Below are 17,447 nucleotides of genomic sequence, written 5' to 3' on the forward strand. Positions count from 1 at the left end.
GCCAAGAAAAAAATATGCAGCCAGCTACTAACTTTCAAAATGGATTTTAATATTTTTGTTTGAAGATGTAAGGCATAATCAATTAGAGACTACTGTATTTCCATCCCTTACATAATTCACAAGAGCACAAGTTTCCAAATGATATCATTTCATCCGGGAGATGGAGAAATGCAGTGGTAGTACTTACATGCAATGGGGCCCCTGAGCCGAGAGCACTCGTCTCCAAGGCCTGCCTGCGCCCTGCCAATCTGGAGTAAGAACCCTTTTGTGCTGTTTAGTTAACCCTTTGTTTGTGCATATGAATGTTTAACATAAGTGGCAGAAACATAAAAGAAAGAAAACAGCAAATCTCAAGACCATACTGTGCTAAGATACAAAACTAGAGATACTCAGGTTGACGGCACAGTTCTTGGTAAGGCAGCAGCCAGAGACAGCTGCAGACAGGGTCCCCCCCCCTCCCCCTTCTTAGACGGAACAGACTGACACCGTTCTTTGACTCCTTTCAAACAAGAGGTGTTCAGACCATGTGTCTTTCTTTAAATACTTTTTTTAGATTGTATTTATGAGTGTTTTGCCGGCATGTATGTTTGTGCACCACATGCATGTCTGGTACCCGAGGAGGTGGTGAGCCTCCATGTGTGTGAGTGCTGAGAATTGATCCTGGCCAGTCCCAGCTCATGCGTTTTAAGTGTAAACTAAAGCTACTCTAAAACTTTATCAAGTTAAGGAAAATCCTGAGTCAGTAGTTTACACATATACACATTTGTGCTCGATGCTACAGGTACAAAAGACAAAGTTTTCCTTCTCACGGAGCCAAGACTCTATTCTTACAAAGTGGTAGCATGACTAAAAAGGGCAGACTCCATTCATTCAACATAAAGGGGCCGGGAACACGAACCCAGCACAGTGGGCAAGAACAGAGACGGAGGAGGGACACCGGACCAGAGCTTGGGTGGTGGAGACCTAGCGCAGAGGGCAAGAATGTATTCGGCAAGGAGGCAGGAAAGGCCAGAGAGAAGAGGAGGAGAAGATTAGGAATGCGGCTATTATTCTAAGTGTGAGAACCACCCCTACAGCCATGTGCTGTCCCCCACACTTTCAGGAAGTAGAGCCATGCTGCAGGAAGTGACCCCACTTCCTGTCACTCTCCACTCTCTGACTGCAGACTCAACACGCATCTTAGTCCTTTCTGCCAAGGCCTCTCCGCCATGACAGGACTGTATCCTCTCAACTGTAAACCTTAAGCTGTTTCCTTTCGGGTATTTTGTGGCAATGGTGTTTTAAACAGAGAAGTCGTAGGACCTGGCCCTGTTTTGCAGGGTAATTCTGGGCCACGGTGTGAAGAACAGACTGCAGAAACTCCCGGCAGAGAAGGCAGCAGCTGCTTCCTGAGTCTATTTGGAACTCAGACAACAGTTACACTGATTGGGACTGAAGGGAAAGAGAGGAATCAAGGATGACTTATGACATTGGTTATTTGTGAAGGACCGAGTGGGAAATGCTCCAGAGTGTCGATAAGTGTCTTATCTAGATGGAGCGAAGTAAGTAGTAACTGAATACACGTGGTGACTGCTTATATAAAGAAACTTCCTGCTGAGTTTTGGTCCTATTGTAGTAGCTTTGGGTGAAATTAACCCTAACAGCTTTTCTAGAGTCTCCTAAGCAACACTCCTATTTGCTTTCCTGTGCCATCCTTAGGAATACGTTTTCATACCCTGTGCTAAACTCAGCAGAACCAGTACCAAGCAATTACTAGTGAGACTCAGACCATTTACAACACTAGTAAAGAGGAAACAACGTGAAAGATGAGTCCATCATGCATGTGTATTTAAAGACAACAGTAGAGCCAGATCAAAGGAATAATTTTAAATGGATCAACACAAACAGGAGCAAATGTCTTGTTTTTAAAAACTAAAAGGAAACACCACAGCTGTCATGTATCTAGCTGATGAAATGATTCTAACATGTTTATTTCCCTATGCCGAACACTCTATTAACAGAGCACAAATGTTGGGAAGTGATGCTGAAAAATAAATTGAGATAGGGAATATGAAAAATGGAATGTCCCCTTGTTAATTTCAATGCAAGCCAATCTGGGATGTTATCATAGCTTTTATGCGTTCTTTGGCAATTATTTGTTCTGAACTATGAATACAATTGTTTTCTAAAAGTCTATGAAGATTATTTGCAGGGCTGGAGAACTGTCTTAGCAAAATGCTTGGCTTGCAAGCGTGAGGACTTCAGTTTGATCTCCAGAACCCTATGAAAAGTAAGGCATGGTGAGCACACTTGTAATCCCAACCCTGGGGAGATGGAGAAAGGACAGATCCCTGGGCCTGCTGTTCTGTCAGCCTAAGCTACTTAGCTAATAGGAGGGCAGTGAATGACCCTGTCACACAAATAACAGGTGGATGGTGCCACACATACACACACACACACACACACACACACACACACACACACACACACCTCCCTCCAAGTTATTTGGAGACACAGAGAGAAGACTTTTCTGACGTCAAGCTAGGAGACAATGGAACCCAGTGAAATGAACTCTACTACTGGGTTAACTGCTGGGTAAAGTTAAGCAGGTGACGTTCCCATGAAATGTACAGGACCATCTAGTTTTGAAGGAAGTATTAAGTTAGGAAGTCTACAGATGTCTGTCTAGGATCAACTATTCACTGAACAAATACTCTGGGACCAGTATGGGAAGGGTTTATGACAGGCTCCCCTGCCTCAGCACCCCCCCCAACACTGGCATTACAGCTGCTAAGGGGAGGCCAGCACACCCAAACACAGTATTCTTCAAAACAAACTGTGAGCCAGAGTCGAGACACCCAGCGTCGCTTGGAAAGGCAAATTACAAGGGCCCATCTTCAGAGTCTGCTTCATTGCGTGTAGTACAAAGATTAGAAGCCTGAATTTTAAAGCACAATCTCAAACATTTGACAACTGATATTTGATTCACAAAGGACCATTACAAAAACAGATGGGGGAGGGGCAAGTAAAATATTACAGCCATCGGTTTAGTAGTTTCCAATAATGATCTTTACTACAGGCAGATGAGCAGAGACTTAAGATAAATGAATAGGACTTCCCCTGTATAGTAGACACATATCAAACACGCTTTAGTTTTGATATGGATTTTACAAATGACATTACTATCTGTTCTAATTGTCTACTCTCTTAGACTCAGATACTGTCTGAGTTATAAAGCTGCCTACATACATTGATTCTCTCAGACACAGGCACAAACAACATATTTACCTTGTCCTTTCTGAAAAGTGGTGTCTTGAACAGCAAACATGTTTAAGTTTAATGAAATCTAAATTTACCATTTTTCTTTTATGATACATATTCTTAGTATCTAAGAAAAAATTTCCCAGGCTGTAAATGATTCTGATGAAAGACTGATACATTATTCCACATGTTTTATGCTTTCAGCTTTTATACACTGGACTCACTATTGTCCATGTCAAATCAGCTGAAGACTGGCCTGGGCTAAATTAATTCTTTTTATTTGCAGATATTACTTCTATTTATTTCAAAGTCATTTATAAAGATAAGAAACACAATTCATTTATTCTGAGATACACAAAATTAAATATAAGGGAAGATTTTAGTGTGACAAGTGACAAGACTTAAAGATTGCAGGTCAAGGGCTAGGATGATGGCTGCTGCATAAACATACAAGGACCTGAATGCAGATCCCCAGAGCTCATGTAAAAGCTGTGCATGGTGCTTGCACCTGTAACTCCAGCAAGGTGGGGGGGGGGTCTAGCAGGAGGATCGCTGGGGTCTGCTGACCACTGGTGTGAGCTTTCAGGCCCACCCCTTAGAGACTCGACAGAGTGTGTCACCGTACCAGCATGCACCTCCCAGTACTCGGCAGCTCAGGACCCTGACAAGGTCATCAGCTCTGTCACTACAGTTAAGCCTCCCTCTAAAAGGTGGAGCCCTGCCTGTTTTCTCTCCTCTTCCCCTTTCCCACCCGTGCTCCCTCTCTAGCTCTCAACCCTTCTCTCTACACCCCACCCCTCCACCCCACCCCAGGCTGGGGCAATGGTCAGCCTGTAAAAGCACTTGCTGAACAAGTCTGAAGACCCAATTTCCATGCCCGGATAAAAGAAAAAAAGCCAGAGCAGTGGTGTGCACCTGTAACCCTACCTAACCCTACTGTGATAAGATGGGAGCCGCAGACCGCACAGTTTAGAAGTCCATAGAACAGCTAGCTTAGAGTATAGTCTACAGCAGAGACAAGGAGAACCCTGCCTCAACAAGGTGGACAGTGAGAGCCAAACTCCACAAAAACTGTCCTATGGCTTCCACACACTCACACTCACACTCACACCTGCAAATGCCCACTTCCCACAGAGATAATTAACCCTAAAGATAACTTTTAAAAGGTGGCACAAGGGTTACGGGAGAGACCAGATACTTTCAGGTTGGCTCTAAGGCCTCCTCCATGAGACGGAACTCAAACTAGGAATTGCTAAGGGTGCCAAAAACCTGTGGCCAAATAAATAGGACGCAGGCCCTAGACTCAATACTATTATTATGCTTAATGAACATAATACAGTAACTCCAATAACATATCACAATACTCATAGATCAAAGCATCTCTTAACCTTCTTCAAAGAAGTCTGACCTTGCAGCAGATGGCAATCCACACAGAGACCTTCAATTGGGCAACCTGTAGACAGTAAGACTGTGGTGTGCTCGTCCCTGATGGGGACATTCATCACACCCCTCCTCTTAAGGCTCAGAAATCTTCAGAGAAAGGGGGCGCAAGACATTAGCAGCCGGAGGAGGGAGATAAGAAAGGAGACAGTGTTTTCCAGATGCACACTTCAACACACAGCAATTGTGACGCATGTATGAGCTCTGAACACGCTCCAGCCTGATAAAATCCCACCACTAGGAGAGCTACTGACATTTGCTGGGGGAAGGAGTGTGTGTGTGTGTGGGGGGGGGTATGGTGTGGTGTGATCCCTATTAGGTCTACTCTGCACCAGGGCAGGAGCTATTTCCGAGACCAATTGAGCAACACAAGGAGACCCAGTGGAAAGACACAATGGCCTCAAAGTTGGGTGGAAGGAATGGGAGGCTAGAGAAGGTAAATATGTCCAAAATGCAGTGTATGAAATTCTCAAAAAATAAAATATTGCTAAAAGGCAAAGTATTAAGCAGGAGTTTAAAACAAAGCATGTTTTGTTGTTTTTCCAGATAGGGTTTCTTTGTGTCCTGGATCTCTTCTCCTATTTCTAACACTTCCTTACTAGTTTTCTTCCCAAAAACTGGAAGACAGCTTTATTCACAGAAAACACAGTGAATATTGGAAGGTTCCATATTCAATATGAGACAAATCAAAGAATATTCTAGACTGTCAAGTCAAAAGACTCTGCCGTGTGGATGACGAGAACTGGACCCAGGTCCTCTGCAAGGGGAGTCCTCTTAACCCCTGAGCTTCCTCCGCAGGTCAAAGCCCTGACTTTGACAATGGATGTGAACACAAACCAGGACAACCCCATGGCTAATTTCCAACCTCCTAGAATCAAGGCGTGCATTCCTTTCTGCTATGCTGGTTCTCAACGCACGCGCCAGTTCTAAAGCTCAGAGAGCCCATGGGAAGTTACCAAGGCCTTGCAAACCTGACACTCTTACAAGACAAGGGTACTTCTGCTTTATATGCAACAAGTACAGCGCTACAGCTTGGACCCTACAGATCTCTAAAGGCCCATGTTTGGGGGCTTGGTCCCCGAGAGACACTGTAAATGGTTAGACTTGGTGAGAGGTCTTTAGGTCATTGGGAGTATGTCCTTGAAGAAGCTTGTGAGACCTCAGCCCTTTCTCCATCTCTGGACTCTCTGATGATGAGTTGAGCAGTTTGATTTTGCCATGCTGTGCTGGGATTTAAATTTCTAAAACTGTGAGTCAAAATAAAACCTTTCTCTTTGCCAGATGATTTTTCCAGGTCCTATGTTACAGTCACAGGAAACCATTCCAAAATAGTGTGCTATGTAACTACCACGTGAGAATTCAGATTTAAATTGGGCTTTCCAAACATAATATTTAGAAATATATGGCATAAAGCCATGGTCACACCTAAGCAGCAATTGGAAGGCAGAGGCAGGTAGATCTCTGTAAAGTCTGAGGGCAACCTGGCCAACATAAAAAGTTCCAGGCTACCTAGGATCACATAGTAAAATCCTGTTCCAAAGAAAACAAAACAGAAAAGGAAAACACTGTTTATTCCACTGATCCAGAATAAAACCATTACCACAGTTTAAAGGCAAATTTGAAGCAAGTTTAATTAAACACTGGCCAGGTAGATGGGCTTTGGCCAGGTCCATAGCCAGGTTCCTAGGGAATGGCCCTGAATCAGGATTCGCAGCAGCTTAAGAAGGAAAATCTGTAACTTACTTCATTTCCCATCAGATCCTGTCAGGGGCAAACGTATATGCTGATGTAGCACAGAGGAAAGGAAACGTTTTCATGTTGCTATATGCAAGTCCTACTTACCTCTTTTGTTGATATGAACTGAGGCCAAGTGTTGTCTCAGTCTGTAAAAGAAAGAAAATCAGGATGAAAATGCTAAACCAATGTTTTATATTACAGATAGAAGAAATGCCAATTTTTTTATATCTTTTACTTTCATCCCATTTCCACAATTGATTTAAGTGAAACCTCCTCCCAAAACTTGCAAAAAATAATAGGTCACACTATGTAATTGAAATGAGAGATTGATTTGCTTCAGTGTTGAGCATATATGGAATACACACAGGGGTGTCTCCTCTATAATCAGTTCATGTAAGGCCGAGACCTAGAGTGGTCACTTCCTCCTAACTGACAGTGAGGCGCTGGTATCTAATGGCCATTATGGAGCTGAAGACAGGGGAACCCGGGGGGCAAACCATGTAAGTGATAAATGAGTATTTATACAATGAGAATGGCTAATGAAATATTGGGGAAGGTGCGTGAAAGGAACTAAACAAGTGATGTCCACGAGGAAAGTGCATCTGGAGCTGATGCTTACACTGATCTGAGAGGAACATGGAGGCCACACATGAAGTAAAAGCGGACAGGACACGGTGCATCCAAAAGTCAGACTGTAGGCTTATTTGGCTGCACTTGAAGGAGTAAAGCATCAGAAAATGAGGCTGCAAGGCAGGAGTCAGAAGATGCCCACCCTATTAAGAAGCCATGACAACATCTAGATCAAGTACTCCAGATGCAATTCAAGGGATAAGATGCGGTAAGAGACCAACACACGTGGTCTGGCTTAGTATTAAGATATTGTTCTGGAGATGCAGCCAACACTTCCTTTTCCTAGAAGCCACCAAAATGGCTGAGGTGGCGCAGAAGACACAGCCCTTCCGCAAGTTCACCTACCGCGGCTTGGACCTGGACCAACCGCTGGGCATCTGTACAGTGACCGACAGAGGCGACGCATGAGCCGGCCTGCGGCGAGAGCAGCACTCCCTACTCAAGCACCGGAGAAAGGCCATGAAGCAGGCGCCGCCCATGGAGAAGCCCCAGGTGGTGAAGACCCACCTGAGGGACATGATCACCCTGCCAGACCGTAGGCAGCATGGTGGGCGTGTACAGCGGCAAGACCTTCATCCAGGTGGAGATCAAGCCAGAGACATGGGCCACTACCTGGGCGAGTTCTCCATTTCCTACAAGTCCGGGAAGCACGGCCGGCCTGGCATCGGTGATTCCCACTCCTCCCAGTTCATCCCCCTCAAGTAACTAGCCAATAAAGACTCATGTTTAGTCAAAGTAAAAAATATTCTGGCTGTAGTGTGGAGGATGAATTAGAGGACCGGAGAAAGAAAGAAGTTGGGAAGAGTTGCTGCAGTTCAGTGATGAAGGGGAGACCTCAGTGATGAAGACAGAGTGCCAATACTCCAAGGAGCACCAGGAATTAATGCAGCCCAAGGCTAGCTGCCCGGCTGTAACAATTAGGAAAGAAAGCTGCCATTGCTTTCTCCATTAGTAACAGTATTTCCAAACAGCATTGGCAAATGCGTATGGGGAAGATAAGGCAAACGTGATTAAATGTTTTTATTTTTAAAAGTATGTCCTTAGTAAAGTATAAAGGAGTTGTAATTTTCTTTATATGTTTTAATAATACAGTTTGTGTGAATATGTGTGTATAGATAAAAAAAAAACATTGAAAAATGCTAATATTTGTTGGGTCTATCTGAGTTTATGAAAATTCTTCACTTTCTATATTTAAAGAAAAATTTCTCTAATTTTAATTATTAAGGTTATAGCCACACATTCCCTCCCAAGCATGAAAGAAAACATATATAAGTCACTATCTGTTAGATTAATATCTAGAACATATAAAAAAAATCTAACATTTATGCTCTGGGTATAGTTATAGAACGTATTCCTAGCACGCACAAGACCCTGGGATCAATGCTCAGCAAAACAAATAAATGTGGGATGGGGGCAAAGACGTTGACACGATATCGCCCCTCAAAGGAGACGCACACACTGGTGGCAGACAGAGTAAGATTCTCAACAATAATTCATTACAGAAATGCAAAGCAAATATATAACACTATTTCCTACACGATACATGGCTATTTAAAAAAAAGGGGGGGGGACCATATACAGGCAGGCTTAGTAGCTGGAACCTGTATTTCCAGGCTGAAGGAAGATTACCACAGGTTCAAGGTCATCCTGGGCTACAGAGTGAGATTCTTACCTCAAAAAAAAAAAAAAAAAAAAAAAACCCACAAAAATACCTAAACCAGAGAGGCAGGCAGGCAGGCGTTCACGCACGCACGCACGCACACACAGAGGGGGGGAGGAGGGGGGAAGAGGATGTGGAAAAAATTGGTATTGGGGATATATAAAATAGCAAAGCTACTATGAAAATTGGCATATTGATTCTCCAAAAAGCTAAACACACAATCACACAATACAACAATCTCACTTCTAGATATACATCCCAATATCTCCCAAGCCAATACAAAAATCCCATAAATCACCAATCCTGCGAATGAAACTCAGCAGACCATGTATGAACCCATGCTCAAGGCAGCCATTTTCAGATCAGCAGGAAGTGCTCTGAATCGGCCAACCAAAGGAGGCTTGACACACCCCAAAGGAGGCTTGACACATCCCAAAGGAGGCTTGACACAGCCCAAAGGAGGCTTGACCCACCCTGGGTCTACTCAGCTTTATAAGGAGGGAGGGAGATGCACAGTACAGTGTACAAACCCTGAGAGCGAATATGGTGTCCAACATCATAACCACTTACAAAAGGCACATTCTACATGAGTACACCTGCACTGCACAACACACTCAGAACAGTCACAATCATGGAGAGACCAGTCATGGGTGGCAGGAACTGGGGAAGAGCAAACGGGACTCACTGCGTAATAGATAAAGAATTTCGCTTAGGAGGAAGTTTTGGAGTTAGATGGTGGAGGCCACTGTCCAGCAGGGCTGAACTGTACACTTTAAAATGGAAGTTCTAGATCTAAGTTGCATGTTTCTACACTAAAAACTCTAGTAATTAAGACAATACAGTAATACTGCCATAGACAGATAATGAAACGGGGCACCTCGTCATGTATAAAAACCGCCTAACTTTCACCAAACGCATCATTGACATTCAGTAGAGAACCAAGCGTCTTGTTAACAGACGGTGCTAGAACAAGCAGATAATATAGTGAGGAAACCTGAGTCTTTACCTACTGTAATCGCGCACACAAATTAACCTCATGCTGCAGACCACACGGTGACACTGGTGCTTGACAGAGGCCATCACTGTGACACTGCAGACCACCCTTCCCCAGCACCTTTTTACTCGAGGTTGTAATGATGTTTGTAGTAATGCCTTTCCCTTTGGGGGAACTGTATGTGGGCTTTAGTAAAGAATGAAAGTGTGTACTACGGTAGCCTCTCTAAGCAAAACAATTCTTTAGGAAAAAATCCCGCCACCTCGGAACCAGGATTCCCATTGTGCCCTCCTAATTATACCAAAAATAAGAAAATTAGAGATTTACTAGATATACCTGTGCTGTGGAATATTACTTTAACCGTGTAAAGGTGTGTTACATTTGTTTGTGCTGTGGAATATTACTTTAACCGTGTAAAGATGTGTTACATTCGTTTGTGCTGTGGAATATTACTTTAACCATGTAAAGATGTGTTACATTCGTTTGTGCTGTGGAATATTACTTTAACCGTGTAAAGATGTGTTACATTCGTTTGTGCTGTGGAATATTACTTTAACTGTGTAAAGGTGTGTTACATTCGTTTGTGCTGTGGAATATTTAATTGTGTAAAGGTGTGTTACATTTGTTTGTGCCGTGGAATATTACTTTAACTCTGTAAAGGTGTGTTACATTGTTTAACTATATAAGGATGTATGGTGAATTATGTAAAGATGCGTTATATCTATTTTACCTTGCCTGCTTAAGGCACCTAATTGGTCTTATAAAAAGCTGAATGGCCAGTAGCTAGGCAGAGAAGGAATAGGCGGGGCTGGCGGGCAGAGAGAATAAACAGGAGAAACCTGGGCTCAAGAGAGGAAAGGACAAGAAGCACCTGGGACCAGCAGGCAGGCACCAGGAGCACACACGAGAAGCCGTGAAAGACAGACACACAGAAGGAAAGAAAAGTAAAAAGCCCTGAGGCAAAGGTAGATAAAGAGAAAACAAGTTAATTTAAGTTAAAATACATATCTAGAAACGAACCTAAACTAGGCTGGGCATCCAAAACTAATAAGAAATCTCTGTGTCGCCTGTTGTTGGTGGCTCACCCTTTAATCTCAGCACTAGAGAGGGAGAGGCAGAGGCAGGCGGATCTCTGTGAATTCGAGGCCAGCCTGGTCTACAGAGTGAGTTCCAGGACAGTCTCCAAAGCCACAGAGAAACCCTGCCCCAAAAAACAAAAACAAAAAAATCTCTGTGTCAAGATTTGGGAGTTGCTTGGTGGCTCCAAAGGGGAAGGGGGCGAGAGGGAGGAACCCAGGTACACTCCTGATCCCAAGGATGAAATTCAGATCCAGAACCCCAGGCCATTATGTTGAGTTAATATAGAGAAATCAGAAAGGTACAATATAATGAGAAAAGAGTAAGACATCAGGACCTTCCCTTTCGGGAGCATTATGAGGGGAACAGACCCATATAGTAAGACTATGGAACTGTGGTATCGTGTTTGGTTCCCCAGAAGTCCTTTTCCCAAGGTCAGGCCCTTGGGTAAGGGTCTGTCTCCATTCCCTGGGGGTTTGAGGAAAGCTCCTGCTTGCTAAAGCAGTCATTCTCCTTATCTCTGGAAGGAGAGACTTGTAGTCCTTTCATTAACATAGGACTGGTGCCTACTGTCAGGGTCAAAGGTAGATTCTTCCACCCCATCGCAAGCCACATCCCTGCTCACATGTCCCCTTTTCTCCTGTTTAATCTCATATGCTACTAGAGTCTTCTTTTTTCAATTAACTCTGCGGGGAGCCATCCCGATTTACCCTTAGATGGTGTCCATCTCCCTTCCCATCCATCCCCACTGACGCCACAGATTCTCTTCAGCAACCTCAGGGGGAAAAAAATATTAAAAGAGTAAAATCACAGCTCTATGGAAAAAATGAATTCTAAAGCTTCAGCAACAAAACACAACAAACTAGCTTTGCAACTCTGGAATAGACAAAAATTTCAACAACAAAACCCACTATCCATTACAAACAAAACAAATCCAAAGAGACTGGATGTCAAAGCATACATTCCCCAAAAGACTCTGTAATGAAAACAAAAAGGCAAACTACAAATTAAGAGAAAATGTTTGCAAATATTTTATGAAGAGGACTTTTACCCTAACTATACAAGTAACAAATATTGGGAAATAATCCAGTAAATTAAAGCCACAACAAGATACTACACTTACATTAAAATGTTCAAAATTAAAAAGAACTATGCCAAGGGTCAGCAAGAATATAGGGTGAGTGGAATATATATGCAGTGCTGATGGGAATAGGATGAATGCTTTAGAAAAGCATAACTTCTTACATAACAGATGTGTGCCTTCCATATGACCCAGTCACTTCAATGCTAGATAGCTGTCCCTGAGAAACAAAAGCATTTATCTATACAAAGACTTTTATATGGATTTTCCCAACAGCTTTATGATAACAATACTAGAACAGCCCAAAGTTCTGCTAACAGGCAAATGGGTATGTACAATTGTGGCATACCAATACAACTGAATATTTCTCAGCAACAAAAAGACAAATTATTGATATATACAATAAGCAAATCTGGAAATAATTATGGTTGGAATCCAGTGACAGAAAGGTTGACAGGAGATGGAGAATAATACAGTACACTGTTGGGCAAGGTGGATGTGTTCATTACTGGACTGTAGTTCCCATTTCCTAGGTGTAAAATAGCATGTCAACCTTTCACTAAGTGTATTTTAAACATGTACAATGTACGCTGTTCATACATTAGTAAAGGATGATCAAAGAATCTGAGCATGAGGAGCCGTGCTCCAATGTAAACAGAAAGGAAACTCAGGAAACCTGTTATTCTCTGCACTTTGAGAAATAAAACATCAGAAAGACAATGAAGCAAGAGATCAGACACAAAAGGGCAAAACTACTCATGGTAAGGAATTACAAACCAGGAAACCATCGCATGAAAAATTAGCTGATATTCAGTAAGAAATAAGATTAGAAAAACAAACTAAATGCTTCTTACTGAAGTATAAACAGAAGACACAACAGAAAACCATCATTTAGCTATAACAATTAAAATCTCACAACAGGTAAACGCCATGCCATAAGTGTTGAAAGGAGAAAATGACATTAAATGCAATTTTGATCTGTGGAAATTTGAGAAATAAAATCTTAAACTTGTCTTGAAATTATATCTTAAAACTGAACCTAAAGACGGAAGCAGCACAATGAAAAATAAAAAGTAGTGAAAAAAAGAATAAAAATTAGGTGGAAAAGGTTAATAATCATCTATAGGAAGAATAAACGACATTATTTTTTAAAAGATTTGTCAAAAGTTAAAGCTTAACTATAAACAATTCAAGTAAAAAAAATGAACAAAAATAAGTCATATTCCAAAAACAAATACAAAAAAAAAAAACCCAAATAATAGTTGAGTAACTGTACCATGAAAAGTTTCTTAAACACAGCAGTGAAAAAACATGTGTGTGTGTGTGTGTACGTGTGTGTGTGTGTGTGTGTGTGTGCACTCATACATGCATGTGTGTACTGAAATGTAAACACAGAACAAGAATAGGTAATTCACTCCAGAAAAGTAGAGGCTGGAGAAATAGCTCAGAGGTTAAGAGGCTGTGTTGTGGGATATTTGTTCTCTGTGTGAAAATGTATTGCTGAATGGCCAACTCTGGGAAGCAGGCAGAGTTGCCAACCCAAACATGGAGGAAGCAGCATGAACAGTACTGAAAGATGAGGTAACGTGCCACACGACAGAATGTACATTAAACTAAATGGGTTAGTTTACGTCATAAGAGCTAGTGGGACAAGCCTAAGGGAGGGCCAAGCTTTCAGGACTAGTAAGTCTCCATGCCGTTATTTGGGAGCTGGCAGTAAGCAGAAAGACTGGTTACACCCCTGTAGTTTTTGCTGAGGACCTCAGTTCAAGTCCCAGAACCCACATGATGGCTCCCAACCACTCACAACTCCGGTTCCAGAGGTTCTGACGTCCTCTCTGACCCCTGTGGGCACCAGGCATGCAAGTGAAAGAGAAATGACCCACAACCATCTGAAAAGGATGATTGTTTCATTAAATACTAAAGGTCTACAGAAGATAATCAGATTTTACCAGCCAAGGTAAGGAACCTTTGACCTATCACACCCCAAGACAGAGTGTAACAGACATAAATGACTGTCCCCGAGTCAGAGAAACCCAACACGGTAATCCCAGAGTTACTCCAATTTAGAAACATAATTCTGAAAAAAGAAAAAGAAAAAAGAAAAAACATAATTCTGAGAAAAAGCAGCCAAAAACAATGCAAATAACATGAACTTGAAACCACCGTGAAACTACAGTACTCACAGCTGAAGGCTCCGACGGTTAAGACTGCAGGAAAAGGAAACGGCCATGGAAGTCGTGGCCCATCCCTGAGGCCGCTGGCTGTGAGAGCACTTGAGGCCACTTCTACCAATGCTGGCAGCTTCTGCTCTTGACAAGGAAGCTGTGTGGTAGGGGCACCCCGACTTGCTCTACAATCCCTACATTTTATGCCATCTTATGCACCTACATATGAACTGACTCTTCAAAAATAATTAGTGGCTGGCTAGTTAAGAAAATATTGAATTGTATATTCTCTACCCACTAAGGTGCTAGAACCATACTCCAACTTTTTTTTTTTGGGGGGGGTCTGTATCTTTTTCCTTGCTTATCTTCATTTGCTTACATGAGAGTAACATTAGAAAGGGATTAATGCTCATAAATGGCCAATGTTTTATTGCTTCATCTTATATGTCAAAGAAACAAGATGGGAGGGGCCATTCTAATCAGTTAGGAGGGAATGTTGTCCTATCATGTTAAGTCTTAATGTAAACTTCCTGTTGTGATGCAAATTTCTCTGGGTCCCTGCCTGTCTTAGGAACCCTTGGGTCTTCAGGTACTCTGTGTAGCAAATCTAAGTAGCCTTGCCAAACAGGAGGGGCAGGAGGGACAAGGGCTAAAGGGCCAACTACAGAAATCCCAGGCTAAGGGGATTATGATTCCCAGTCCTACTCTGCTAGGTAGTACTCCAGGGGTGCACTGAGGAAATGCACGGGCTAGGAAAGACTCTGAAAAGGTACGGTGGGAAGGTGGGCTGGCTGGGTTCCTGCTCTAGCAACTGAATACTAAACAAGCCACCTTTAATGCACTTTCTTTTCCTTAGCATTATAAAGCAAGGAAAGCAAGGTTTTGATCAGTTTTTTTAGTTTGGCAAATTGTACTATCAAATTAACAATCCTATGAGCCCAGCCATGCAAAGGTGACATGAAGGTGTAACTCAGTGTACGCAGATTCTACATCAGGATCTCTGCACAAGTCTGGGTAAGGTTTTATTGTGGCTGAGATAGCAACACGTGCCACCTTAGTAGAACTATTTCCTGTATTGTCTTCATCTAATTTAAATTTTTACTCTCTGCCCTTTATTACAAGATACAGCGATGTCTTTCAGAATTACTAGTCAGGTATAATTGTTCACATCTGTAATCTCAGCATTTGGGAGGCTGAAGCAAAAAAAAAAAAAAAAAAGTCAAGCCTAGCCTTTTCTCTCTCTCTCTTGTTTTTTTTCTCTTTTTTTCTTTTTCTTTTTTTGGAGACAGGGTTATTCTATGTAGCAGCTCTATCTGAACTCGCTTTGTAGATCATGCTGGCCTCGAACTCAGAGAGATCACCTTTCTCTGCCTCCTGAGTGAGGAGATTAAAGGTGTGTGCCATCACCACCTGACCGTCATAACTAGTCTTTAAGTAAGTTCCAGGCCAACCACAGGCTACAGTATTGGGTCCTGTCTCAGAGGATTTAAGTCATTTAGTTAGACACGAGGAAAAATGTAGTATGTGCCACTGTAACAATGGCCATGCAGGCTGAGCTCCACAGTGAGTGAGACCCATCTGAAAACAAACCCATAGTGCAGTACAGGCAGATCTCACACTGGGGGTTAGAGGACAGGAGGAAGTCTACCTCAGTCCCAGCCCCCAAGTCCCTTGAACAGAAGATGAGTGAAATGTCACCAGGCATGTTCCGTGACCACATGGTGCCTATCATCATCATGATAGGTAAGTGACTGGCAAACATCTCATATGTTGAGTGTTAGGAAATGGAAGGAAACAGCCATAAACACCAGAGCGCTGATGTGTAACCCACATGGCTCCAGTGAAGGCTTCCAAATCCACACATAGTCTCATATGTGGCCCTGATTAATAAAACACATGGGTTTTTTTTTAAAGGACCTGTAAGGAGAAGCTGCGATGGGAAGGAAGCCACAGACCGTAGGGATGAGAGTAACCAGCATGTATTGTTTACATGTATGAAGATGTCAAAAGCCAATTTGACAAAATCAGAGAGTTGAAATGGACACAGTGGCGCATGCCTGTAATCCTACTACTAGGAGGCTGAGGCAGAGGGACCTCAAGTTTGAGGGCCTTCTCAACCAAACAGCCCGGAACAAAACACATCGGATTGCAGGTGAAGGGGCCTTTTCAGCCCTGCTCTTCCTGTTCTCCAGCTGGGAGGACTGAGTGGGCTTTGCGGAAAGTATCTGAGCTCGGTGTGAAAGGAGGCCAGAATAGTATCAGATTCCATACTCCAATTTCATGCATACATAAAGATATAGCTTAGCACGGCAAGTGGAGAATACCCAGACAGAAGACAAAAACGGTCCGATGTGCGCATGAACATTCCTTTCTGGTAAGTGCTGAGATCCTACACGACGCAGTGTTCTGTCAACGGCTGGACTATAATCTATTTACCTGTTAGCAGGTTATATAAGGACTCCACTGACCGCCTAGAGTTCCCAAAATGCAAAGAAAATCAAAGAAAACCGTACCTGTAGTAGCCCTCCATCGTCAAAGCGCAGGACCTCTATGATGCTCTCTGACTGAATGAAAGCTGTGAAGGAAACAAAAACAAACATCACCAACAGGAACAGAGATCCAATTGAAGTAAACACAACTGTACATTTTAATACATTGCTGACTAGGGGATGTAGGCCAATGGTAGAACATTTGCTTAGCATGTGTGAGGGCCCTAGGGTCAATGCTAGCATCCAAAACAAACCAACGAAACATTCCTTGTTGGAGAGTAATGGTTATGAGGAGAATACAATCAACTCCTCAGAACTTTAGCAGCTTTAAAGTTGCTATGTAATTGTAACCAATACTTGTAGCAAGACAGCTTTAATAACCTACCCCTGCTATTGTACGAAAAGGCAGACTAATCAGATTCAACTGGCTGCAGAAGATCATAAGCATGCGGGTATTTATTCCACCTAAACTGATCAGCTGGAATTCTGTACCACCTACTCTACTGCAATGACAACTTGCCTTGGGGTGGACAGTTAGAAGGGACTTGGTGTGTAAGGGGGTTGGGAAAACAGAAAAACAAAACAAAACACCCAAAACTTATCCACAGCAAGAAACAGTGCCCAATAAACAAGGCAAAGACAAAACAAGCAAAAACCAGTACAGCTGTTTTGTACAATATGGCAATGATGAGCTTCATATGTACCAAATTCAGCTGAAAGTTGCCCACATGTAAATCTGTGTGACATTCCTTACAGCGGTTTTATGCTGTATTTACAAATGTATGAATCAATCTCCATGAAACAGAATGATGTGGGGGTGGGGAGGGAGACACAAGTGGACCTGGGAATGAATAGAATCTAAAAGAGCAAAATCAAAAGAAACTAAACATGGGCTGTGAGGCAGCCAGAAAGGCTGTTTCCCCGGAAGTTA

The 17,447-nt window shown here is 42.6% G+C and overlaps 1 protein-coding gene and 1 pseudogene across 1 annotated transcript in view; one reads left to right on the plus strand and one right to left on the minus strand.

The window, feature by feature from the left end:
• The window catches only part of Tmem131 (transmembrane protein 131), a 125,648-nt gene that overhangs the window by 68,572 nt on the left and 39,629 nt on the right, over positions 1-17,447 (minus strand). The window contains exons 2-3 of the mRNA XM_051204542.1: positions 16,541-16,602; positions 6,523-6,563 (exon numbers count right to left, since the gene is read on the minus strand). Coding sequence (XP_051060499.1) covers positions 6,523-6,563; positions 16,541-16,602 — 103 coding nt within the window. The remainder of the gene's footprint in view (positions 1-6,522; positions 6,564-16,540; positions 16,603-17,447) is intronic.
• Positions 7,345-7,752, plus strand: LOC127236761 (40S ribosomal protein S15-like; annotated as a pseudogene).

This window comes from Phodopus roborovskii, unplaced genomic scaffold (assembly GCF_943737965.1).
Source record: "Phodopus roborovskii unplaced genomic scaffold, PHOROB, whole genome shotgun sequence".
NCBI classification, from domain to species: domain Eukaryota; kingdom Metazoa; phylum Chordata; class Mammalia; order Rodentia; family Cricetidae; genus Phodopus; species Phodopus roborovskii.